This window comes from Balaenoptera borealis (assembly GCF_965194805.1).
Source record: "Balaenoptera borealis genome assembly, chromosome: 13".
NCBI lineage: Eukaryota > Metazoa > Chordata > Mammalia > Artiodactyla > Balaenopteridae > Balaenoptera > Balaenoptera borealis.
The window spans coordinates 47,027,731-47,054,320 of record NC_138870.1 but is presented as its reverse complement, the minus strand read 5'-3'; the positions used below and the strand labels follow the sequence as shown (position 1 = coordinate 47,054,320).

Genomic DNA, 26,590 nt, shown 5'->3' with positions numbered 1-26,590 from the left:
TAGCCTTCCACTCGCCTCGTTGGCCGCTTGTGGCTTCTAGTTCGGGGCTGAGTTAAACAAAGAGGCGGAGTTTGGTGACGAGCTTCCGCCAGGTTGCGCAGCAGCGGTGGGCGGGGCAAGGGATCTGTCCCACACCGCGAAGAGTGGTCGGAACCATCTCTCGTCTTCTTCCCCTTCCCCTTCCCCTCCCAGGAAAAGCTGGGACCCGGCACCTGGGCTATCCCTTGGCCGCTGCGGCCTCAGCTCCAGCCAGGCCTGGGTACGGAGAGTCCAGACCGCTTCCAGGGCGGTGCGTACGGCGCCTGCGCGAGCTCCCACCTAAAAGAGGGTGTGGGAGGGGAGGGGGCAAGGTCCCAGGGGGGTTGGGGCGGGGGTTCGAGCTATTGGAGGTCAGGGGGAGGGATGGGAGTGAAGATGAAAAATGGAGGAAGGGAGCAGTAATAGGGAGGAGTCTAGAGGTGATAAAGGGGCGCTGATGGGTGGGTTGTTGGGGAGGTCCATTGGAGTGGGGGAGCTTTAAGAAGTGCGGGAGGGGGCCTGGGCTGGCTGGAGGACGGGGGGAGGGGGAATTGGGGGAACAACGTGGTGTTTAAATGGGCAGTGATTGACGGGCCGGAAAGGGAGGCAGGGAACATACTGGGGGTCAGTCTGGGCAGGGGCGGCGGAACCTGAACCCCCGCCCTCGAAGCGCCATAGCTTGGCTCCTCTCCCATGCCTTGTCTTTGACAGCCTTGTCTTCCTCCTCCATTCCTTTCCCCCTCTCCCTCCCACCCCTCCATGAAGGAATCTCACATTCCTTACATCCCTGCCTTGGATTGCCAGTCCCTCTTCACACACTTCACACACCGAAAAGCCTCCAAACCAGAACGCAGAGGAAATTGAGGATTGGGAAGGAGGGGGCCGGAGAAGGAGCAGAAAGCTGAGAGGGGTGAGGGTGTTTTGCCTGAGGGACTGACAGACATCTTCTCCATTCAGAAACTGACTTCATTCTACCTAGTAGCAAATGTGGCTGTTAGAGACTACTGAATCACTGTTCTTGGGAACTGGGCTGTGGTAGTGATAGTCTAATCCCTTCCTATACAGGTGGTTTTAGTCTGACAATAGAGCAAGAAGCTGATAATGTTGCAGGCTGATAGTTGTCCCCAGATAGGAATGGTAGGGAATCTGAGTGATGCAATAATGTTACTGCCCTGTGTGTCCAGCCGACTTTGTGGCTGTGCCTGGTACCCAGTAATGGGAAAGAAAGAACAGGCTTCTTTCAAGCATTTCCTCGTGGGCCCTCAGTACTCTAAATTTATTTTGCAGTCTGTTACTGCAAATACCTTACCTATGAATAGCGGTATTCAGTATGCTTTCACATTTATTATGTCATTTGATTTTCCTGGACAATATGTAAGGTAGATAAGGCAGTTATCATTTTCCCTATTTGACAGGTGAAGAAATTGAAAATTACAAAAGGGATACATGGCTTGTTAAAAGTCATACAGTTGGTAGAGCTGGGACCAGAACCCAAGTCTCCTGACTCCTGGTCCTCCTCTCAGTTGAAAAATCCTGTTTTGTTCTGGTCAAGGGAGCAGTGAAGGAGGATTGGTTTTCCCAGGCTGGATAACTGTTTGCTTTCTGAGTCTGGAACTTGTCACTGGAAGACTGAACATAGCCAACAGCACTGGCTCCTGGAAGCATTTCTTGAGGTGCAGGTGCTTGTGTCAGGCTGTTGCTCTTGTCAAAATGGAAGAAGCATTATACCCTCCTCTGTATTATGGATGGGAGAGACAGATCAACTTCCCCCCACCTCCAACTACAGGGAAGAGAAAGTGGATCTGGCCTTGCACTTTTATCCTCTGATTAGTTTTAAAATACCACACTAATGTGTTATGGCTGATGAACATAGTAAACTAATGAGCACGTATACCAGACTCAGGATGAAATGGTCTCTGTTTTATGACTAAAAATCGTCATTCTTCCGCCTGCCAATGCAGGGGACACGGGTTCGTGCCCCGGTCCGGGAAGATCCCACATGCCGCGGAGCAACTAGGCCTGTGAGCCACAATTACTGAGCCTGCGCGTCTGGAGCCTGTGCTCCGCAACGGGAGAGGCCGCGACAGTGAGAGGCCCGCGCACCGCGATGAAGAGTGGCCCCCGCTCTCCGCAACTGGAGAAAGCCCTCGCACAGAAACGGAGACCCAACACAGCCAAAAATAAATAATAAATAAATAAAAATCGTCATCCTTTCTAACATAGCCGTTAACATTGATAGATGTGAAGGTGAGGAAAAGAATTTGAATAGTTTCTATTCTGCGTCTGAAGCCTTGTCTCCCTCTAGTTTCATCCTTTTAGTAATGAGAGTCTGGTCATCTTAATCATACTGCTACCTCTAGTCGTCCCAGTTTCCTACCCTAGAATAATTTCCTGATTCACTGCCTCTTCATTTTTTTTTTTTTTTTAAAGCCTCATCCCCTCAGGAATATTTCTGGACTTGGAAGTAGAATTGCACCTGTACCAACATTCTTGAGTATCTTCTTATGAAACAGTATTTTCCAAGCGGAGAGTAGGACAGAATTTATTTATTTATTTATTTATTTATTTATTTATTTTTGGCTTGTGTTGGGTCTTCATTTCTGTGCGAGGGCTTTCTCTAGTTGTGGCAAGCGGGGGCCACTCTTCATTGCGGTGCGCGGGCCTCTCACTATCGCGGCCTCTCTTGTTGCGGAGCACAGGCTCCAGACGCGCAGGCTCAGTAGTTGTGGCTCACGGGCTTAGTTGCTCCGCGGCATGTGGGATCTTCCCAGACCAGGGCTCGAACCCGTGTCCCCTGCATTGGCAGGCAGATTCTCAACCACTGCGCCACCAGGGAAGCCCAGAATTTCTTTTTATATGAAATAATTTATGTGAAAGCACTTTGGAAACATGAAAGCATCATACTGTGCATGTAAGCTGTCATGGCTCTCTGCATTGTATAGCCACAGATTTGGACTCACTGACATTACTTTTAGTTGTATGCGCTGAATAAAAGAACCTTTTTCTATCTCAGACAGCTCCTCTTCCCTACCTTTCTTCTTGTCCCTTTCTCTCCCCCTCTCAGCTATGTTTCAATCACCTGGCCCGTGCGTGTGATTCCTTAGCTGATGATCTCACTCCTTAGAGGGTAGGCTGGATGCCTAGCCTTGAAACCTGTGGTTCTTAGTGGAGTTGTCTCGTCTTCCTCAACCAACCACCAGATCCAAGTCTGTCCGGTTTCACTGCCAAGTGCAGGTAGTTCTCCTGACTCACCTTTTTCTTCCTTGTTCCTATTAATAGAGTGCTCCTGATTGTGACATCACATCCATCCCCTTGGCAATGGAGCTTGTCACTAGGAAGGAAGACTCAGTCGGAGAATAGCCAGCAAGATGGGTTACTGGGAGCGTCTCCTGAGTGGCACTGAGTGGAAGCATCAGGGGGTTGGAGCCTTGTGAACAGGGAACCTGCCCCCAACACTTGGAAGGTAAAGAGCCTTGATTCAGAATCCCATTCTGGGCTAGAACCCTCTTCTCTGCCAATCCGGGTTCCTTCTGCTCTTGAAAACCTGATTCTCAAAACTCTTTTATGCATAAAACTTTCTGTGATTAACCCACATCAATCTGTTCTTCTTTGCATACTTATGTCTTACATGAACTATTAACTTTTATTTGTTGGTAAATTGCTTAGTAAATTTTACTCTTTTTATGTGTTTTATATCCTGTGTACTCAGTCATTGGGCTCAAGCCTACACCTTAGTTTGAGGACATGGATTGTGTTTTCTGTTTCTTTTACATGTCTGTACTGGCAGGGGGGCTGTGTATATAGGATGAAGATGAGGTTTGGGGTAACCATACAAATAGTGCTTGGCGCTGGTGACCAAGGGGCAGGTCCTTGCTGGTCTTTGAGGCCTGGTAAGCCTCACTTTAGGTGTTAGAGTTGTTAGTTAGGCGTTCTTGAAGAATTGTGGTGCCCTCTGGATTCTTCTTTAAATTGAACCAATTAAAATGTGCTGAAGAAGCCTAATTTTAAAAATCTCCTGTGCTAAATCTAGTCTGGATCACAGCATTCTGGAATTAAATGGAACTTTAGAGGCAATGAGGAACCTGAGTTCCTAAGAGCTCAGTTCTCTAAGAGAGGGAGTAACTTCACTCTAAGGATTCTACTGCTTAAATGAAAAAGACTACTTTTTTCACTTGGAAAGTGAAGAGAGTTGCCAAAAGAGAGCAAGGCCAGACTTTGCTCTCATAAAGCTAGGGCACCTTGTGTAATATAATTATCCCATAATTTAGCCTATTCTTGTACTTATGTAGAATTTATGTAGTTTCGGATGTTTCATTTTATGTGGAGTAAAGGGAACTGAGGCCCAGAGAGGTTAAGTAACTTGCCCAAGGTTACACATTGGTCAGTAATAGAGCTAGAACTAGGACTCAGGTTTCTAGATTCTCAACTCAGTTTTCTTTTTTTCCAGATCTATTTCTTTATTGGGAGACAGGGAGATAAGATGAAATGTTTTAGGGACACCTGTGAGACACCCTCTACCAGCTATTTTCTTCACCAGGGTGAAATTCCTAGGAGTCATCTGTTTCATTACACTGGGGCAGGCTATGGGGCCCTTTTCCTATGTGTCTGGTGATTTGTAGTAATTGGGCTGAATCCTCAGCCCTCTGCACCTTTGCTGTATTTAGGGCATGGAGGAGAGAGAATCAGAAGGAGACTACAGCACATATACTTGGCTTTTACCTGTATGCTTTTGCCACGAATTGGTGACAGCATGCCCAGTTACTCTAAAATGGGTTGGAGTGGTTGCTGTAATGTTTCTCTTCGTGTGTGTGTGCCTGTGTGTGTGTGTATATATGTGTGTGTGTGAATGTGCATGGTTTGCACACCTGTACATGGGTTCAAGAAACCCTGAATAAGGGAGGATAAATGTTCAGGCTCCGTTAGAAACAATCTGTTTTGTTTTTTTTTTAATTTATTTTATTTATTTATTTTTGGCTGCATTGGGTCTTTGTTTCTGCGCGTGGGCTTTCTCTAGTTGCAGCGAGCGGGGGCTACTCTTCGTTGCAGTGCACGGGCTTCTCATTGCGGTGGCTTCTCTTGTTGCGGAGCACGGGCTCTAGGCGCACGGGCCTCAGTAGTTGTGGCATGCGGGCTCAGTAGTTGTGGTTTGTGGGCTCTAGAGCGCAGGCTCAGTAGTTGTGGCGCACGGGCTTAATTGCTCTGCGGCACGTGGGATCTTCCAGGACCAGGGCTGGAACCCATGTCCCCTGCATTGGCAGGCGGATTCTTAACCACTCTGCCACCAGGGAAGCCCAGAAACAATCTGTTTTGAATTCCTAGCTCTCTCTAGGGGTAGAACAGTGAAAACAACTGCAACAGTAAGTTAAAAGGGTATAGGGGAAAAAAAAAAAAAAAAAGAAAGGGTATAGGAAGGGGTCTAATAAACTTATCGCATTTTTATAATAATGCTGACTAGGAATATAGAGAGACATCCCAGTGTAACAGGAAGTATAGCAACATAATTACCTGGTTTGGTTCTGGCCTGCTGGGAATGCAGTTTTCAGTTTGGGTTCAGGATGTTCAAATCAGGGAAGTTGGCAGAACGCCTGTAAGTCTAAAGGGACACCTCAGTGCTACTTTAGTTCAGCTCCCCAACTTGAGTGAAACCTTCCAAGGCCTTTTCCTATTCCATAACTCAAGGAGAAGATCTAGGAAACTCTGCTTCCAGTGGATGTGGTCACTGGTTGTGACTCTTGAGGTCCCTGTGGTTTCAGTTTTATTAAGGCTTCTGTCCCTAGGGCAGTGAGCGGTTGAATTCTTGTACTGCATCCCCCTTGAAATGATAACCCACCCCAGTGACAGCCCTACAGCAGTGTTGAGAGTCCCCGAGAGTAGAAGGAATAGTCAAGGAGCCTAGCCTGTCAGCTTGACTGTCTACTTAGGGGCAGGGCAAGACGAGGCAAGGAGCTAGATTCCAAGGTTGTGTATAACCACTTCAACATTTGTTTGCCATAGATGACAAATAGGAAATGCCCTAATCAGAATCGAAATCTAAATTTCCCCTTAATTCTCGAGGCCACACCTCTGAAAGGATATAGTTATAGGAGGGTAGATAAAACAGGAGCATCTCCAAGCAGATAAAGTGGAGGTTTCTATTTAGAAAGAACAATGCCCAGCGTCTTTGCAGAGTTTTGTAAACCTTGACTTTATGGTAGGAACTTTGCAACTCCTAAGCCTGGCTGGTGGCTTCCCACACCCTCTGGCCATCTCTGCACCAACTGAGACTTTCTTTGGGGAAGTTCTCTGCTGTTTCTTTTGGCGATGTAGGATCCCCTGAGACCCCATTATGATAACTTTTCAGAATTTGTATTCCCCCTTAAGGTAACATTATTAGCACTGTTTTAAAATGAAAGCACAGTGAAGCACAATACAGGCTCTCAGCCTGCTTTCTGCATTGCCCCATAGCAACAAGGAAGAAAAGGATATTGTTTTAATTTTTGCCTCTTGCTCTAAAGTAACTGATTTTTAAAAATAATTAAATCTTGCAGAAATATATAACATAGATCAAAAGTATAATCTCAGCATCTAGATTTTTTAAATGTGTACACTACATATACCACTTAAAAAAAAGTTTTTATAAAAATGGGACCATACCGTACAAAATGGGACCATACTATTTTTGCAACTTGCATTTTTCAGTTTGAGAGGCAGTTTAGCACTGCAGTTAAAGGCTTGAGCTCTGGGGCCAGTCTGCCTGGGTTGGAATCTGTCTCCACTACCTGTTAGCTGTATGATTTTGGAGAAGCTTTTTAACCTTTGTGCATCTGTTTCTCATCTGTAAAATGTGGATCATGGTAATGCCCACCTCACAGAGTAACTTATAGAGTTATTTTAATAATTAGTTGAGTTAATATACGAGAAATGCTTAGAATTGTGGCTAGCATATAGAAATAATAAATATTGATTTAATTATTTAATTGTATAAGTAAAACATGATCACTGTTTAAAAAAAAATGAAAGAAGAAGAAGAACTAAGAAAGCAAAACTGTGAGGGACTTCCCTGGTGGCACAGTGGTTAAAAACCTGCCTGCCAATGCAGGGAACACGGGTTCAAGCCCCGGTGCGGGAAGATCCCACATGCCGCAGAGCAGCTAAGCCCGTGCACCACAACTACTGAAGCCCGAGTGCCTAGAGCCCGTGCCTGTGCTCTGCAACAAAGAATAGCCCCCGCTTGCCACACCTAGAGAAAGCCTGCGCACAGCAGTGAAGACCCAACGCAGCCAAAAATAAATAAATAAAATTTAAAAAAAACAAAAAACAAACTGTGGGGCTTCCCTGGTGGCGCAGTGGTTGAGAATCTGCCTGCCAATGCAGGGGACATGGGTTTGAGCCCTGGTCTGGGAAGATCCCACATGCCGCGGAGCAACTGGGCCCGTGAGCCACAACTACTGAGCCTGCGCGTCTGGAGCCTGTGCTCCGCAACAAGAGAGGCCGCAATAGTGAGAGGCCCGCGCACTGCGATGAAGGGTGGCCTCTGCTTGCCACAACTAGAGAAAGCCCTCGCACAGAAACGAAGACCCAACACAGCCAAAAATAAATAAATAATACATAAATAAATTAAGAAAAAGAAAGAATCTAGGCAATAAAATAAAGTCTAACCTTTAAAAAAACAAAAACAAAACTGTGAGTGACATTAAAAGTACTGATAACACAGGGAATATAGCCAATATATTATGATAACACAGGGAATATAGCCAATATATTATTATAACTCTAAATGGAGTAGAACCTTTAAAAATTGTGAATCACTTTATTGTACACCTGTCATTTATATAATATTGAACATCAACTATACTTCAATTTTAAAAATATGGAGAAAAAATAAAAATAAAAAATAAAAGTACTAAAATTCTACACTTAGAGACAGCTTCTCTAATATATATCCTTCTAGATGCTCTCCAATATAAGTGTGTACACACATAAAATTTTTTAACAAACATGGCACTATAGTATATATAATATGTATAAATGTTATTTTACTTATATTATAAATAATGAATAAATTTAAATAATCTAAATAAATAAATATTAATAAAAACAAATATATCTAAGTTATTTTAATGCTACATTGTATCCCATTTTATGGATGTAAGGAATTATACTGGACATTTGTGTCATTTCTGTTTTTTTTTTTTTTTGCTATTATAAACAATGTTTAGATAAACAACCTAGTATATTGTTTTGTACACTTGTGTAATTATTTCCTTAGGCTAAGTTACTGGAATTAGGATTGCTAGGTAAAAGGTAAAAAATATACTTTTTTAGGACATTGGTTTTTTGTTATGATTCACCTTGATTAACTTTTTCTTGCAAGAGTACATTTTTTCCAGACCTTGCTATAGTATATTACATGTTATATGTGTATGTTGTATATGTTATATGACATAAATGACATATATAGTATATGTGACATTGAGTATTTTGGACATGTTTTTTGATTTAATCTTAATATTGATACTTTCACAATTTAGGATAATTATAAATTTATTTCTTTATTTGAATATTGAGTACACACACAGAGAAAATCTTTTTCAAAGGTACAAAGGGATAACTGAGGAAATTAAAATTTTCCCCCTGTTCCTGTTCCTTAATGACCCTTACTCAGAAGCAACCACTGTTGGCAGTTTCCTATATATCCTTGTGGAGAGCTCCATGCATATGAAAGCATAGTCACATACGTATTATTTTTGGCACATTTATGTGGCACATCATGGTGGCACATTTACATATACTATTATATACTGTAGTTTTTTTCTCTTAGCGGTGTATCTTGGAAGACTTCATACCTGGTTCATTTTAAGGCAGCGATAATTTTTTTTTCCTCTGATTGATTTAATAGCTATTGTAGAGAAACCAGATTACAATTTGTTTATTTGAGGTAGATATTGTAAAGTCAGCAGTTCAACAGGTGAATTATGGATATTTGGTGATATTTTTGCTATCATGTAGCGGCTGTCTCAGGTAGCACCTATTCTTGACTCTTTCTCTTGTGCCTTCCTTTCATCCCAACTCTGTGTGTTTGTCTTGACTATGAGCGTGGCGGTAGCTATCATCCAGAACAGCACTAACCAGTGTCAGGTGGCATTAATTGAAGTAGAGAGGAAAGGTGGTAATAGTCCCATTGTGTTCATATTGGTCAGTCCACAGGTGAAGCTCCGGGTACCCTGTTTTAGAAGGACATAGGCATTCTAGAATGCTATGGGAGATTTGAGTTTAGGCTAGATATTTCTCATCTGTGCTCCTTCTGCACCCTATCTTGACCTTTCCCTGGACTGTCTAAGCACAGGGTGAGTGACTGTTGGGTACTGTGGAGGGGATTCCAGGCCTGGGATGTTAAACCAGATGGTCTCTTATGGTCCATTCTAACTCTCAATGCAAAAATAAGACTGTCTGAATCAAGTCAATAGGGAAAACTTCTGGGTGTGATCACATTCTGTCATCTTTTATTCCTGAACTTCAAAAGTAAAAGCATTCCTATACTTTTTACTCTTAAGTAATTTCTAAATTAAAAAAAAATATTTTTCCGTATTTGTGGAAGACTGTTTAAAGTTGAATTATGACAAAAAAAATGTATGCTCAATAAAACATTTGATAGTTAAAAATAGAAGAAAAACATTGTTCTTAGTCCTACACCTAAATAAAACAATTGTTATTTTGATAATTCTTTCTGGTTTCTTTGTGCATGGATTATTTATAAATATATACGTTTTTATTTATTTATTTATTTTTGGTTGTGTTGGGTCTTCGTTTCTGTGCGAGGGCTTTCTCTAGTTGCGGCGAGCGGGGGCCACTCTTCATCGCGGTGCGCGGGCCTCTCACTATCGCGGCCTCTCCCGTTGCGGAGCACAGGCTCCAGACGCGCAGGCTCAGTAGTTGTGGCTCACGGGCCCAGTTGCTCCGTGGCATGTGGGATCTTCCCAGACCAGGGCTCGAACCCGTGTCCCCTGTATTGGCAGGCGGATTCTCAACCACTGCACCACCAGGGAAGCCCTATATACGTTTTTAAACAGACCTGTATTCAAATTTGTGTCCTACTTTTTTCATCTATTATTGTATCATGTTACTGTATATTCCTCATAAGCATCATTTAAAAGTAGATATGCTATTCCATCAGATGGGCTTACATTACCATAATTAAGCATAACTATATCTTCACTGTTCACTTAAATGAATAAGTGATTATCTGATTTTTAAAAGTTTACGGGTGTGATTTTTGAAAAACTATCTGGACCTCTTTTAGTACCATCCCTTCTTTTTTCCTGCTTTAAGTGTGTCCCTCTTCCTGTTTAACATAATTCCAGATCTCCTTCCTACCTTTTTCCCCAGTGACCAGATTCTCTCCCATCTTTACTTTTCCTTCTTCACTAGTGCTTTCCTCTCAGTACATAAACATCCTCAAGCCTTTCTCATCATAAGGAAAAACACCCCTACACAACCCTCTTCCTTAGCCTCCAGTGCTCCTCTAGATGGTTCTCTCTCTTTTCCTTCCTTGGAAATCAAGCTTTCGACAGGGTTGTCTTCAGTCCCCATCTCTCTGTCTCACCTGTTCACTGTGAGCCACTGCAGTCTGTCTTCCACTCCCAATGCCTCACTGAAACTGATCGCCACAGTGCCACCCAACTCCATGAAACCGCCTTCTGCTGTGGTGTCCACAGTCCCACATCCTGGCAGTTTTTGCTTTTTTTAATCTGACTTGTGTTTGCAGTTTTTGACACTTCTTTTCCCACTAAGCATTCCACTTCCTTAGCTTTTGTGTGTGTGTGTGTGGGTGGTAAAAAACACATAATATAAAATTTACCACCTTAACCATTTTTGAGTATACAGTTCAGTAATGTTAAGTATATTCACATTGTTGTGAAACAGATCTCTGGAACTTTTTCATCTTGCAGAACTGAAACTCTACTCATGAAATAAGCATTCCCCTTTCCCTCCCCCTCCCTACACCCCCAACTCCCTTAAATTTTGTGACCATCTTCTCTCCAGGATTTTCCACAATTTTCTCTTATCTCTGGCCAATCTTTCTCAGTCTTTTTTTGCAGGCTCCTTTTTGTCCCCCTTTTTAAATGTCACTGATAAAGTATTTTCATGCACTGTTGTTGGTAGTGTAAATTGAAAAGGCCTTTCCAGAGTATGTATGGAAGTGTCTAGGAAAACAAATAGCAGGCACACGATTCAAGTGCAGCAATTCCACCTCTCAGTGGAATCTGTCCTAGGAGAGATATTTGTTCTTGTGCTCCAAAAAATCTTGTTACAAGGGGTGTTAATTGCAACATGATTTGTTTCAGGGGAAAAATTGGCAATCAGGCAAACTTCAGTCATGAGAGGGTAATGGCAGAATATGTTGTAATCAAGGCTTAGACTGGTGGATTGGAAATTCTTACCACTAGAATATAAACTACATGAGAGAAAGAACCTTATCTGTCTTACTCATACGTGAATCTGTGGAACTTCCCTGGAGGTCCAGTGGTTAAGACTCCGTGCTTCCACTGCAGGGGGTGCGGGTTTGGTCCCTGGGGAACTAAGATCCCCCATGCAATGTAGCACAGCCGAAAAAAGAATCTGTATAGCAAAGAAGGGCAATTGAAAGAATGAATGTTCACCAAGCAATGGATGGGGAGAGGAAGGTGGGAAGAGAGGCTATATTCTTTTTTATTTAATATAGATTTATTTATTTATTTATTTATTTTTGGCTGCCTTGGGTCTTCGTTGCTGCTCATGGGCTTTCTCTAGTTGCGGTGAGCGGGGGCTTCGTTGTGGTGCACGGGCTTCTCATTGCAGTGGCTTCTCTTGTTGTGGAGCACGGGCTCTAGGTGTGCGGGTTTCAGCAGTTGTGATTTGCGGGCTTTAGAGCGCAGCCTCAGTAGTTGTGGCGCACGGGCTTAGTTGCTCCGCGGCATGTGAGATCTTCCTGGACCAGGGCTCGAACCCGTGTTCCCTGCATTGGCAGGCGGATTCTTAACCACTGCGCCACCAGGGAAGTCTCGAGAGGCTGTATTTTTTTAAAATGAAAATATAGTCATATATACTTGTGAAAAAAGAAAAACTAAAAAATAAAGCAAAGAGTCAGTGCTCCCCAGGGTTCTATAGTCTTCAGACCAACCCTCATTTTCTGTTTTCATTCTGTATACTTTCCCTGTGTGGCCTCTGAAAACCCATCAGCTACTACCTTCAGGATATCTACTTGGAATCTCAAACTCTACATGTCTAAAACTAGGATCATTATTTTTTTACCCCATCCAGATCTTTTTTTTTTTTAATTCTTATATTGGTAAATAAGAATTCACCACTAATTATCCAAGGCAGAAACAAAAGAGTCATCTTTTTATTACTTCCTGAACCAATATAGATTCAGATTCCTTCTTTTTAAATCTTTATTTATTTATGTTATTTTTTTTTTTTTTTGGCCACGCTGCCCGGCTTGTGGGATCCTAGTTCCCTGACCAGGGATCGAACCCGGGTCCCCCCACAGTAGAAGTGCAGAGTCCCAGCCACTGGACCGCTTGATTCCTGATTCCTTCTCTGAAATGTTTTGGTTTGAGCCTTTATACTTTTTCTTAATCTGAATTTTTACAATAAACTCCTACAAAGGTCTCACTTTCTCTAATCTTCCCTACCCCCTATATTTTCTGTACAGCTACCAGAATCTGCCAGTCTAAAACAGAAAGCTGATCATGTCAATTTCTTAAAAATCCTTCAGGTGTACACACACTTAAAGAATCTCCCCTACAACATTTATACTAATTACAAAGGAAAAAATAATAACTCTTACAGTAGGGAAACGTGATAGACAGCACTTAACCAAAGGGTCAAAGTTAGTATCACCAGGAACAGTACAAATCAACATTATGTGCTCCTGATATGATGCATTGAGAACACAATGCCACTTCCTTTGTATTTTTGCCCAAAGTGAAACCTGAATTTAATCATGAGGAAACATCAGACAAATCCAAATTGAGAAACATTCTCATATACCTGGTGTGTATTCTTAAAAATGTCAAATTTCAGGGTAAGAGAGTGTCATGGACATATATACATTACCAAACGTAAAACAGATAACTAGTGGGAAGCAGCCGCATAGCACAGGGAGATCAGCTCGGTGCTTTGTGACCACCTAGAGGGGTGGGATGGGGAGGGTGGGAGGGAGGGAGATGCAAGAGGGAGGAGAAATGGGAACATATTGTATATGTATAACTGATTCACTTTGTTATAAAGCAGAAGCTAACACACCATTGTAAGGCAATTATACTTCAATAAAGATGTTTAAAAAAAAAATGTCAAATTTATGAAAGACAAAAAAGATTTAGTAACTTTTGCAGTTAAACGATTAAAGAAGCTTGACAATTCAGTGCATAACATAATTCAACATAATCTTGAATGTTCTTTTGCTAAAGGAGATTATTGGGACAGTTGGAAAAATTGGAAAAAAGGTTTGTAAATATAGTATTACATCAATGTTAATTTCCTGATTTTCATAATTTTACTATCAATATATAAAATAATGTTCTTTTTAGGAAATACAGTACACAGTAAAGTTATTTAGGGTTAAAAGCATCAAGTCTACAGTTTACTCTTAAGCAGTTCAGAAAATTTTTATCCATCTATCAATGTATATATATAGCAATGATAAAATAAATGTGGTTAAATGTTAACATTTAAGGAGTCTGTATGAAGGATATATGGGATCTTTGTAAGTCTGAAATTGTCAAGATAAAAAATTAAACCCTGTAAATTTATGTCAACAAAAATCCTTCAGGTACTCCCATAGCTTTCAGATTAATTCTAATCCTAGTGTCCTAGCGCCTTCATTACTCCTAATTTAAACCATCCCTCTCCAAACTTCTAATGCTATATGCTGTCTCTTTGTTGTTGTTTGAGCCAAGATTCTTTTGGCTGTAAGATACAGAAGCCCAGGGACTTCCCCGCTGGTCCAGTGGTTAAGGCTCCGTGCTCCCAATGCAGGGGGCCTGGGTTCGATCCCCGGTCAAGGAACTAGATCCCACGTGCCGCAACTAAGAGTCTGCACGCTGCAACTAAAAGATCCTGCATGCCGCAACTAAAGATCCTGCACGCGGCAACGAAGGTCCCGCTTGCCACAACTAAGACCCGGTGCAGCCAAATAAATAAATAAATAATTTTTAAAAAGGTACAGAAGCCCAACTCAAAGCTTAAGCAAAAAGAGGATACACAGGGTGTCTCACAGAAGCCAAAGATAGGAAGGCAACTAGGTCTTGGGAACAAACCAGTCACTCTGAAGCCTCAGGACTTTCCAGCTCTCATCCAGGCCTTTCTCACTGTGTCTGTTTCAGTCTTTTCTTTTCCTCTGTAGATTTGTCTTCCTTAGTCCACATGACAGGCAAAGAAAGACCAACTCATCTTTCTTGGTGTCAAGCTCAAATTCTCAGAGATAGGATCCGTTGGCCTGGCTTGGGTTGCATGCTCACCCTTGTCCCAGTCAGCTGCTGCCTAGGTTAAAGTCTCAGTACTCGTGAGGCAGCTTCTCTTGGAGCCATGTGGATGAGAGAGAAAGGGAGTAGAATTCCTAAAGTGAACAACTCCATGGTCTGCACTACAGCTCTCAATAGTGGAGGTCCACAGGACAGTGACACTGGACTGCTCTTGGCTCTCTTACCACTGTCCTCATTGTCCAGTTCAGTGAGTTGCAACAAGGAGAATCACAAGGGGCCTTAGTTCTGGGTTTCACATTTCACTTTATGATGTCTTTAATATTACCCTTCATATACTCACTCTAATCCATTACTGTTGATGGATTATTCAAGGGAATGTTGGCATAGGAACAGAAGCTCAAAGGTCTGAGGAGAGACACATAGATGGATATCCCTATTTTAGAGGAAGATAGCCAGACCAAGGTGGTTTAGAGTGTCAATTTCAGAGGGGTTGTTAGTAAGCCCAAGGCCCTGAACTTAGGCCCTAGAGATGGAGGAACAAGAATACAGAGAAATGGTGGTGATGGAGGTCAGTGTAATTGTAGCAGTGTCCTTGGGTATTGTTGTTCCTATATAAAATGGGTAAAGAAAGATAAATGGTTCCAAAGTGAACCTTGTGATTTCTTGTCTCCATTAGCCTATATTAATCAGGATTTTTGTCAGTTTAAAGAGATAAAAACCCAGCTCAAACCAGCCTAAACATAATAGGGAACTTACTGACTCATGTAACTTATGTTCAGAAAGTGATTGTGGCTTCAGGCATGGCTGAATCCAGGCCCTCAAATGATTTCAGCTGAATTTGATTTCTCAGCTCTGCTTTCTTCATTATGGCGTCATTCTTCTTTTTTTTTTTTTTTTTTTGGCCATGCTGTGTGGCGTGTGGGATCTTAGTTCCCCGACCAGGGATTGAACCCGTGCCCCCAGCAGTGGAAGCGCAGAGCCCTAACCACTGGACCACCAGGGAATTCCCAATTATGGCGTCATTCTGTAAGTAGGCTGTCCTCATTAATGGCAGAGATGGTCACTGACCACTCTGAATTGTACATCCTACCAGCTATGCAAACCCCATGAGGGCTCCAATAGAAGTCCCAGGCATCTCTCTCACTGTCCTAGGTTGGGTCACATGTCCACTAGGAAACAGGTTCTGATTCCTAAAGGAAAATTGTGATGCTGTTTACAGAAAATGGGCTGTTAGGTAGGCAAAATACATGTCCACTGTACTCTGCTGGGAAGCTCCCAGTTAAAGCAACATTTAATCATACCAAACATTTTACTGTTTTGTAAAGAACTGTGCTTGGTGCTAAATTGGATGTAGCACATGAGTTCCTACTCTTAAGGAATTTTTAATCAAGTAGTAGAAATTAGATATGTACATAAATAGGGAATTCCCTGGCGGTCCAGTGGTTAGGACTCCGCACTTCCACTGCAGGCGGCACGGGTTGGATTCCTGGTTGGGGAACGAAGATGCTATGTGGCTTGGCCAAAAAAAAAAAATGTATACCTAAATAATGGTTACTCTTGTGTATTGAGTGCCTGGTATGTGCCAGCAGGCATTGTGCTAAATGTTTTATATGTATTGTTTCTTTGAGGGCAACTCTGTGAGTCACTTCTATTATTACTTATACCAATTTTATCTGTTTAAAAAGCCACGCAGGCTTAAGAAGTATACGTAAGCCTGCCCAAGGTCACACAGCTAATGAGTAGTAGAACTGGGCATCTAAATCCAGTCAGTCTTGACTCAGTCCAGTGCTGTACTTTAGCTTGCACTTGACCTATCAAGGCCTCTCTGCATAATTTTTGGCGTGCCACGAAGCTTGTGGGATCTTAGTTCCCTGACCAAGGATCAAACCTGGGCCATTGCAGTGAAAGCGCCGAATCCTAACAACTGGACCGCCAGGGAAATCCCCCACTCCCCCACCCTTTTAAATTGAACAGCCTGATTCTAAATTCCTGAGAACTACATGATTGACTCAGCTCATTTTTTTCAGGACATCACAACTGATGGCTGGTCTGTAGATAGTCTGCCCTTATATCAGGTGCCCATCCTTGCTCCAATTAGCCCACTGGCTGGATGTCCACAGGGGAGTTTCAGTTACTGTTCAGTGATGTCTTGTTTGGGTTTGACCCTTAGGAGCCCAAAGAAGGGGCATGGCAGCCTCGCTGCTCTTTGAGTCTTTGTTCTCCTGAACTTCCCTCCCATCACCACCACCTAAATTCAGACTCTCACTATTTCTCTCCTGCCTAGATGTTCTTCCTGTCTCTAATCTCACCCCTGTTTACAGAGTGATTCTAAAAAAGAACTTTTATCACATCATTCCTTTTAAGTCTTTCAGTGGCTCCCCATAGGCTTCAGGATAAAGTCCAAACTCCTTACATAAGACTTCTCACGGCCTGGTGCCTTTCCAGCCTTGTATTTTGACACTCTCTCTCTTGCACCCTTCAGATCGAACTTTTTCTGAACCACTTACAGTTGCCTGAACTCATCATATCCTCTCTTACCTTTTTTTTTTTAATATTTATTTTAATTAATTTATTTTTGGCTACGTCAAGTCTTAGTTGCAGCACATGGACTCTTTAGTTGTGGCACGCAGACTCTTCCTTGCGGTGTGCAGGCTTCTCTCTAGTTGTAGTGCGTGGGCTTCAGAGCACGTGGGCTCTCTAGTCGTGGCACATGGGCTCAGTAGTTGCCCCAGGGCACGTGGGATCTTAGTTCCCCGACAAGGGATCGAACCTGCGTCCCCTGCATTGAAAGGCGGATTCCTAACCACTGGACCGCCAGGGAAGTCCCCTTCTGGGCTTTTAAATGTGCTCTTTCATGTGCCTAAAACCCTAATGCCCCACCCTGCCCTGGCTCCCCCCGCCCCCACACACAACCTAGCTAACTACTTGCTCGTCCCACTGGTGTCCTGGAAAACTTCTCAGCCTCCCTCTCCTTTCGGCCTGGGTCAGGTATCCACATCTCTTGGCCTCATAGTGCCCTGTGCTCACCCTGAAAGCATTTATCACTTCATATTTTAAGTGTATATTTATATAAAATCTTTTCCCATTAGAATTAAATTTCTTGAGTCAGCTTCCCCCCGCCCACAAATGACTGGCACATAGTAAGTTCTCAATAAATATTTATTGGACAAATGAACGAATCTTGGCAATGAGATCAAGTTGGCACATATCTGTAATCTTCTGAACTGGCCTCTTTTTCCTCTGTTGTTCATTCCAGGACCTGGGTTTCAGTGATGAGACATGGGGTATGATGTAACCCGTTTCCAGGGGGATGTTGACGAAGACCTTATCTGTCCTATTTGCAGTGGAGTCTTGGAGGAGCCAGTCCAGGTGAGTCGGTCTGATGGCAGGTTTGGTGGGGCAATAGATGGCAGTGGAGCTAGTACAGAATATTCAGGGACTTCCCTGGTGGCGCAGTGGTTAAGAATCCGCCTGCCAATGCAGGGGACATGGGTTTGATCCCTGGTCTGGGAAGATCCCACATGCTGCAGAGCAACTAAGCCTGTGCGCCACAACTACTGAGCCTGCGCTCTAGAGCCCGCGAGCCACAACTACTGAGCCTACATGCTGCAACTACTGAAGCCCACGTGCCCAGAGCCTGTGCTCCACAACAAGAGAAGCCACCGCAGTGAGAAGCCCATGCACACAACCAAGAGTAGCCCCTGCTCTCTGCAACTAGAGAAAGCCTGCGCACAGCAATGAAGACCCAACGCAGCCAAAAATAGATAAATAAATAAATTTATATATATGAAAAGAAAAACATAATTGGAAAATTCGGAAATTAAAAAAATATATATTAATAGGAAATGGGGCCAATGGGGAAGTCACTGTGTTCAGGCCCCCCTTCCCCCACTCCCTGCACTCCTGACACACGCAGAATAGAGGTTTGGTGCGAAGGAGCAGTGGCAGCTACAAGAGGAATAGGGCCTTCCAGAATCTGTCTAGAGGTGGACACCACAGAAGCGCAGTGGTTCAGATTTTCTTCAGAGGTCACTGCGAGACTTCCGTGCTGTAAAATGGTCAGCTATTTGTTTCTGTCCTCTTGACAGTAGTTTGGTAGCTTCCTTTTCTCTTCAGGGGCTCTGACTAGGTTCCATCTTCCTACCCATGACTGAACTTCTGGACTCTCCTAATAAGTTCTCTCTTCATTTTCATGATGCAGTGTTTCAGGTAATCAGCCAGTCTTCCTGCAGGCCTGCCTACTGTTTAACAAATAGGAAGTGGGGAACTGTGTGAACTGACCTAGTTTCTCCCTGGGATTTACTGAAAAAAAAAAGTTTTTGATGCAGCCATGTACTCTGCATTTTGATATGAAAGCTGCCACCTTCACTAGGTCATTTCTCTACCAGCTTTGCCAGACCAGAGATAATTGTATCTTCCTGGGGCAAGTATGAGGAGAAGCTCATGATTACCAGGCAAGTATAATGAGTGAGATGAATTCTTAACCGTTGTATTCATGGGACACCATTCTGCATGGTCCTTATTGCCTATACTCTGTAAATACCAGTTAATCCTCTGCCGCTCCTGGCTAGCTGGAGATAATCCCATTTTCCAAACCAGGACACTGGTCAGTGAGGTCGCATGACCCTTCCCCCACTCACTGCTAATACAACTCCCTGGGGCTCCCCTTGATTCTTGGAGTTTATTCTTACTCTCCAGTTTTCAACTACCCAAAGGAGAACAGATGCCTGAGCTGAATGAAAATCAGACTGCATTCCAGTGGCAGCTAGCCCTGGACCATTAGAAGCAGATTGGCTGGGTGTGGAGCAAGCTCTCCTGGTGGTGTCAAGAGGTCATGGGGTATGTCAGTCCCCTCCCCACCCTGGGGCCTTGTCTGTTTTCTAGCACTATCATTTGAGGTGAGTCACATGTGGAGAAGTCAGTGGCAGTTGGTGACTAAGGCAGAACCTTCCCCCCCACCCCCCACCGATTCAGGCTTTACCTTCTGAGAAGCAGGCCAGGTTCCAGACACATTTCCAAGGGTAGAAAGCCTCTGCTAGGGATACTGATTTCCCTGTATCATATTTATTTATTTTTTGAATAGATAATAAATTCATATGGTCCAGAAATCAAAACAGTGTAAAAGGATATATGGTGACAAGTCTTGCATCCATCTTTGTCCCAGTCCACCTAATCCCCCCGTAGATAACCATGTTTATTAGTTTATTTGGTACCCTTCCAGTGTGTATGTGGGCAGATACAAGCAAGTATGAATGTACATGTATATTTGCCTACCTTTCTTACACAAAAGGTACCGCATTCTATATACTTCTGCAGGGGTGGCAGGTTTAGATAGGAAGGTCACAAAAGAGGTTCAGTTGAGCCGAGATCTGAATGATAAGGGGCCATTCTGGCAAAGGGGAGCAGCAAAAGCCAGAGACAGGAATGAGCAGGGTGTGGACAGGGAACAGAGAGAAAGCCAGAATGGCCTGAAGTCAGTGCTGGGAGCATGATGTGAGGTGAGGAGAGGCCAGAGGCACGGGGCCAGATCAAACAGAATTTTATAAATCCTGAGCAGGAGTTTGGATTTATTTTAAGTGTAATCGGAAACCATTGTAAAATTTTAAGCAGGCGAGGAATATGATCTAGTTTGCCTTTTTAAACGATCACAGCTGCTGAATGTAGGATGGATTATAAAGAGGCAAGGTAGAAGTAGGAAAACCAGTTAGAAGACATACTTAATAATACAGATGAGAGAAGATTGTTTGAACTGGGTTAGTGGCAGTACAGATGGGGAAAAATAGACGAACTGAAGATTTTTTTTTTGGAGAGAGGGTCTATAAGATTTTGAAAAGAATCAAATATTATGTCTTTAAGTGAAAAATAAAAATGTACTGACAGTTGGATTAATGATATTGAGAATGACTTCTTTCCTTATGAAGCCTTCCTGTGTTACAGTCTTTGGTGTCTGTGAGCATCTTGAAGGCAGAAACTGTCTATCTTTTTTTATCTTAAGCATGTAGCAAAATGTTTGGGACATAATAAGTGCTCGAGTCATTCATCCATTCGTCAACATCTAGTGAGTGCCTGCTGTGTTTGTCCCATGCTGGAGGCCAGATTGTGTCTCCACAGAGGCCAGAGAGTCCTCTCTCTGCATTATCAAGGAAGTAGGCTGAGATACGATCTTTATGAAACTGAAAAGAATGTGATGCTACAAAAATCTAGTCCTGTTTTGGAGGGTAGCCCTGGTCATTGGGACTCAGGGCAACGCCTCAGGTTGGGCCTCATAAAATAAGAACTTGAGGGAGTTCCCTGGTGGTCTAGTGGTTAAGGAATCAGCACTTTCACTGCTGTGGCTCGCGTTCAGTCCCTGGTCGGGGAACTGATATCCCGCAAGCCACGTGGTGTGGCCAAAAAAAAATTTTTTTTGAACCTTTGCCAGTAAATCTCTGCCCCCGCCTCCTCTCTACTTATCCCTCAAGACCCATATCAAATTCTGTCCTGTCCATAAATACCTGCCCTGATTGACCTAGACTGGAAAGATCTCACCCTCCTCTGGATTTCTTTGGCAATTATTGTGTATGTAATCCAGTTGGTAATTAATAATTGACTACCTTATGTCCTCTCATTGTCCTGGAATATTATTTATATCTCTTACTGTTATATAACTTTTTACTTGTTTGTCTTATGTCACAATCCATTTGGAATCTTGGGCACAGGAAACATATCTGAAGCCTGTCCCCCACATTGCCTTGCCCATAGTAGATCTATACTTTGCTGTAACCCCAGGGACCTCTGGTCCTAGAAGCTGCGCAGAGGCTTGATTGGCTTTGCGGAGTTATCGTACCCAGGCTCTTAGCTCCTGCTAATTCTCTTGTGCCCCTTTTGCCCTGCTCTCCCTTCTAGGCGCCTCACTGCGAGCATGCTTTCTGCAACGCCTGCATCACCCAGTGGTTCTCTCAGCAGCAGACGTGTCCGGTGGACCGGAGTGTTGTGACGGTCGCCCACCTGCGCCCAGTACCTCGGATCATGCGGAACATGTTGTCAAAGCTGCAGATCGCCTGCGACAACGCTGTGTTTGGCTGCAGTGCTATTGTCCGGCTTGACAACCTCATGTCTCACCTCAGTGACTGTGAGCACAACCCAAAACGGCCTGTGACCTGTGAACAGGGCTGTGGGTAAGATTCCTGCCCTTCTTCTGCCCACACAGATAAGGGCCTTCCCGTTTATACCCCTGTCTCTGGATCCCCTGCTCACTAGCTGAAGAGGTCTCCTGCAGGCAACGAGTGTTCCTGGCCTCCCTGGCTCCCTGCTCCAAGATCTCACTTCTGTGCTGCTTTCTGAGCTACGATCTTTTTGCTCTTGCTTTAATAAAAGAAGGGAGACAGCAATTCAGCAATCTCTGTGATACCACTGAAGACTGATTCACTTTATTCCTCCCTTTCATCCAGTACTACTTTTCTCTTTGTCAGATTGACTGCTCTAATTTCCAGGCTTCTCATGTTCCCTGTTGTCCTATTTTTTCTTTCTTTGGGGTGTGAAATATTTGATTAAATACTGATAGCTAGGGCTGTGAATCTAGGGCTTCTCAGAAGGAATGAGTGCACAGGCAGAATCTGTAGGAGGAAAGGAGAGCCACGTGGGAGATGAAACACTGTCTTAGAGAGGGAAAGAGGCCCAGAGGAAGTAGACAGCAAAGGGACGAGGGGGAGCTGGGGAGAAGGAAATGAAGGCAATAAGCAAGAGGGGGCCTGAATTTGGAAATGAATGAATGTTAGTCATTTCAGGTAGGAAAAAGCTCTCTCAGCAGTTATCTGCCTTTGCTCACATGTCCCATTAATTCTCCTATCCTGTTCTTTTCCCACCCTGGGTGGCAGCCTGGAGATGCCCAAAGATGAGCTGCCAAACCACAACTGCATTAAGCACCTGCGCTCAGTGGTACAGCAGCAGCAGACACGAATTGCAGAGCTGGAAAAGACCTCAGCAGAACACAAACACCAGCTGGCAGAGCAGGTAGGGCGCAGAGAACACAGGGCAGAACACGTCTTTCATATGCAGATAACCTCGCGCCTGTGGGTGGCAGGTGTGAATGTGAGCAGCAGATCTGTGCCTGCGCTTGAGAGCCTGGTCAGTGGATACTCTGCCTGTGCATAGCAGCGAATCAGGCTGGAGCTCTTCTTGCTTCCCTTCATCCCATCAGTGGCATTCATTTACTTAACATCTATCAAATGCCTTCCCTTGAAGGCACTATGCTAAGCACTGGGGATACAGCTGGGAATGATACAGTCATATCCCTGTCTTCATGAAGCTTCCACTCTGGTTGTTCCTCAGATCTGTCCATTTCCCTCATTCTCAGACAAACTTTTGTCTCTCATCTACTGTCTGTCTTAGCCATTATTCCTTGTTCTCCTTCCCCCCCACAGAAGCGAGACATCCAGCTGCTCAAGGCGTACATGCGTGCAATTCGCAGTGTCAACCCCAACCTTCAGAGCCTGGAGGAGACGATTGAGTACAACGAGATCCTAGAGTGAGTGTCACTCAGGACGTGGAGTCATTCATCCCACGTCCTGGCACTGAGACCTGGGGGGAGGGTAAGAAGAGGCCTGGGCTGAGGCCACTGCTTCTCAGATGTTGGGATGAAGAACAGGGCCAGAGGAGAAGGCGATAACCTTCAACCGCAGCAGAGGATCTCATATTCTTTTGGGTGGTTGGAAGGGAAAGCTTACCCAAGAGTTAGATGGGTACCCACATGTACAAAGCCCTGTATTAAAGGCTATGGGAGTGCTAGGAAGACCAAAAAGAGAAGATATTGTCCCTGACTTCAGGGAGCTTACTGTTCAGAGAAGAAGAGAGTACAAATCCAGGAAAGTGATCTAAAATACAGCAAAAACAAGTGAAGTAAACAAGCGAAGTCTAAGATCCCTTTCAGTTCTGGAGTTCTGCATAGTTCATAGACTAAACTGTGAGTCAGTCTGTATAGTGCAAATAGTGCTGCGAGGGACACAGTATAGAGGAATAATTGCTTCATTCAGTACACATTCGTTGAGCACTTACTACATGCCAGGCACCATGTGCTAAGTATTGGGATTTTTAAGAAAAATAACAGGAACCCTACTCTCGTGGAGTTTAATCTGGTGAGTAACATGTGCTGACACTCGGATGGGACCAACTAGGGAAAGATCTGGAGTTTCTGAACTAATGATGGAAGGAAAGAAGGAGGAATCGAGTTAGGTTGAGTGCAGAGCAGGCAGTCGTTCCTATTAGGAGAAAAGCCAATGCAGAGAAAGGGGACGAGCTGGACTGACCACCTCCAACTCCCTCCACACAGGTGGGTGAACTCCCTGCAGCCAGCACGAGTGACCCGCTGGGGAGGGATGATCTCCACCCCAGATGCTGTACTCCAGGCTGTAATCAAGCGCTCCCTGGTGGAGAGTGGCTGTCCTGCATCTATTGTCAACGAGCTGATCGAAAATGCCCATGAGCGTAGCTGGCCCCAGGGTCTGGCCACTCTAGAGACAAGACAGATGAACCGGCGTTACTATGAGAACTACGTGGCCAAGCGCATCCCTGGCAAGCAGGCTGTTGTCGTGATGGCCTGTGAGAACCAGCACATGGGCGATGACATGGTGCAGGAGCCAGGACTTGTCATGATATTTGCGCATGGCGTGGAAGAGATATAGGAGATCTCGACGGGCTATCTGGAAGAGATGAAAATCGGAAAATCCTGTCACTCCAGCAGCGGGGCCCTGAGTCCTCCCCACTTTCCTTAATACTGTGGCTAACGCTAGAGCCACACATCTCCCTGCTCTTCTGCCACTGAAGAGGGCCCCAGGGCACTCTGCTCAGCGTTTCAGGTGGGAAACCCAGATTCCCTCCTTTTGCCTAATATCTTCCCCTACAATGTCTGTATATTTTCCATCTGGTTGGGAAAGTCCCCACCTCTATTTCTGTTTTCCTGCCTAGGGTCCCTGGTTCCAGATATTTTCAGAAAGCACAGAGATACTCATTTTCTCTAGAGGATCAGGATGGAGTGAGGCATCTCTAACTGTTCCCCGCCTCCAAAACCAGGGAATCCAGAGCAGGCAGGCCTATTGACTCTATAAACAGCATTTAGAGGGCGGCTCTGGGGAGCAGACATCCTAAAGAAATGGTAAGGATGGAACAAAACCCTAGAAATAATGAGGCCAGTAGGCCATCGCTGGTGGCCCTTAGAGGAAGACTGGACCTCTGTGCCAAGCAATACCCTGTTCAGCCCACCTTAAAGGTGTGGGCTCCCGCTGGGTCTGCAGGTGTGCAGGTGGGGATGCCGAAAATTTCCAGATGAGCTCTTCTTTCCTACACTTTCTCACGATTAGGGAATGACAGGGTTGGGGGTGAGGGGTTAGTCCATTGGGGTGAATATGCTCAGCAGGAAGCAGCTCTCTGGCTTTTGCTGAAATTGTGTAGGCACTGCCTCTGGCACAGGCCATAATAGTTCCATAGTCCCCTCTCTCTCAGCCCTGTGATTGTAACTAGTTATTTTGATAATTTTCTTTGGCCATTGTTTGTTTATATTTCACTCCCTCCCTCACAGTTTTTCTTTTTTAAGAATGGCCTGATTATGGCTACCCCACTTTTCCAGCCCAGCCACATTGTTGGCAATTTAATTTATTTACTTTTTTTTTTTAAGAAAGGAAAAAGAAAAAAAAATTAACAAAACTTAAAACTTCTTTTGCTGTTCCTATTGTGGGGATTTTTGGATAGGGTGGGACGGGGATGGGGTCTGTTTTATATTTTTCCTTTTCAGCACAACCTTTGGCTTTAATATAGGAAAGGCCAAGGGAGTCCTTGGCTGAACTGAAGTCTGCCCCAATCCTCCATAACCCATCTGAGATGAGGAGCTTCCTCTATTCCAGTGATGGATGTGACAGTCCAGCATCAATGACTGTGCCCTCTGGAGAACTTTGCTCCCAGCCCATCTAGGGTCTCACTGTAAAACTCTGGACTTCGAGTATTAATTTTGAAGAAATCCTGCCCACCACTCCCCCCAACACCCGGTTTCCTTGGAGATATATAGCTGGGTTCTAAGCTTCATCAGGCAAGATGGGATAGAAATTATGTCTCTGAGTACAAGCTGTGCTGTCTCACCCATACCCCCTTAGGACTTCAGCTGCATTTCGGGATGCCCAGGGCATTCCTTAATCCCTGGGGTGACTAGAAGAATAAGAGAAGGGGAGGGATAGTGGGTATGATTGTCTTGATATGCAGGTGGAAGTGGGCTGGAGAGAGATGGCCATAAAGCTGCTCTTTTTGGAGCTTTTTTCCAGGCCAGCTTGCTGTAGGTCTGGGTAGCTGGGTCATGGCTCCACTGGAACTGTGGGGAGGAGGGAATACAGCTTGAAGGGGGTGAGGAACAGTCATATGTTCCAGCTCCAGGACATTGTGCTCAGGAATTTGAAAACGCTGCTATACTTAGTCTGGTTACTACATTTCTTCCACTCCCCTCTGCCCCTGCCTGCCTTACCCAGGCCCATTCCCTCCTGTTGTCACCCTCAGATGGAGCCAGGAAGCTCAGTTAAGGCTTCCCTACCCTTTGCACTAGTGTCTCTGCAGGTTGCTAGTTGTGTTATATATGTGCTGTTCCATGGTGTTGACTGCACTAATAAATCTTTTACTCAACTCTCTCAATTCTTAATTCACATCACTCCCCTCATGAAGGTTCTCCTCTGCTTTGGCCTTTCTCTCACCTTAATTCCCCTGACTTCTTCCTTGCTTTGTAACCTACTCTTGTCTTAGAACTAACCTCTGTTTTAGGAGGAGTTCTGTCTGGGAGGAGTGTGCACCTCATAGCTCCTTTGCCTTGTGTGCCCTCCTGCATCCTTCCCTCCTGACTCCTGTTCTGCACAGCTGAAGCACTCTCACCAGTCATCTGAATTGTGCTCTTTGCAGGGCTTACCTTTGCTCCAAATCCATGTCTTCCCTATGTGTTCTGGGATTTGGGGACATTTTCTATAGACGATACGCAAGTACCTTCCCCCTTGTCCCACAAACACCTTTGCTTTGGAATCTGGGATTCCATTGCAGGCAGGGAAGCCTCCACCCCCAGTGTCTCCTAACCAAGAAAGTACACATGAGGAAAGGAACCTGGAATGACTGCACCTGCTGTGGTT

The 26,590-nt window shown here is 44.4% G+C and overlaps 1 protein-coding gene across 11 annotated transcripts; it reads left to right on the top strand.

Annotated features, from left to right (window-relative positions):
* Window positions 1–92: 92 nt before the first annotated feature.
* RNF41 (ring finger protein 41) lies at window positions 93–26,099 on the top strand. 11 transcript variants are annotated; one of them, XM_082351069.1, is made up of 8 exons: window positions 104–289; window positions 3,298–3,481; window positions 15,393–15,488; window positions 17,719–17,831; window positions 21,348–21,619; window positions 22,319–22,454; window positions 22,865–22,968; window positions 23,770–26,099. In XM_082351069.1, the coding sequence occupies exons 4-8, from the start codon at window positions 17,742–17,744 to the stop codon at window positions 24,119–24,121; spliced, it is 954 nt and encodes a 317-aa protein (XP_082207195.1). In that variant the 5' UTR covers window positions 104–289; window positions 3,298–3,481; window positions 15,393–15,488; window positions 17,719–17,741; the 3' UTR covers window positions 24,122–26,099. The 11 variants fall into 11 exon arrangements, 10 of the variants coding, with proteins under 10 accessions (XP_082207197.1, XP_082207192.1, XP_082207195.1 ...); XR_014233432.1 differs by lacking the exon at window positions 15,393–15,488 and having other exon boundaries at window positions 108–289; window positions 23,770–24,295; window positions 25,251–26,099; XM_082351070.1 differs by lacking the exon at window positions 15,393–15,488 and adding an exon at window positions 1,980–2,265 and having other exon boundaries at window positions 108–289.
* Window positions 26,100–26,590: the final 491 nt, after the last annotated feature.

Bases quoted from the DNA above. Each gene is read 5' to 3' on its own strand.
- RNF41 (XM_082351071.1), top strand. From the start codon at position 17,742: ATGGGGTATGATGTAACCCGTTTCCAGGGGGATGTTGACGAAGACCTT. The intron at 17,832-21,347 runs GTGAGTCGGTCT...TCTCCCTTCTAG, and splicing joins TCTTGGAGGAGCCAGTCCAG to GCGCCTCACTGCGAGCATGC. The intron at 21,620-22,318 runs GTAAGATTCCTG...CCTGGGTGGCAG, and splicing joins ACCTGTGAACAGGGCTGTGG to CCTGGAGATGCCCAAAGATG.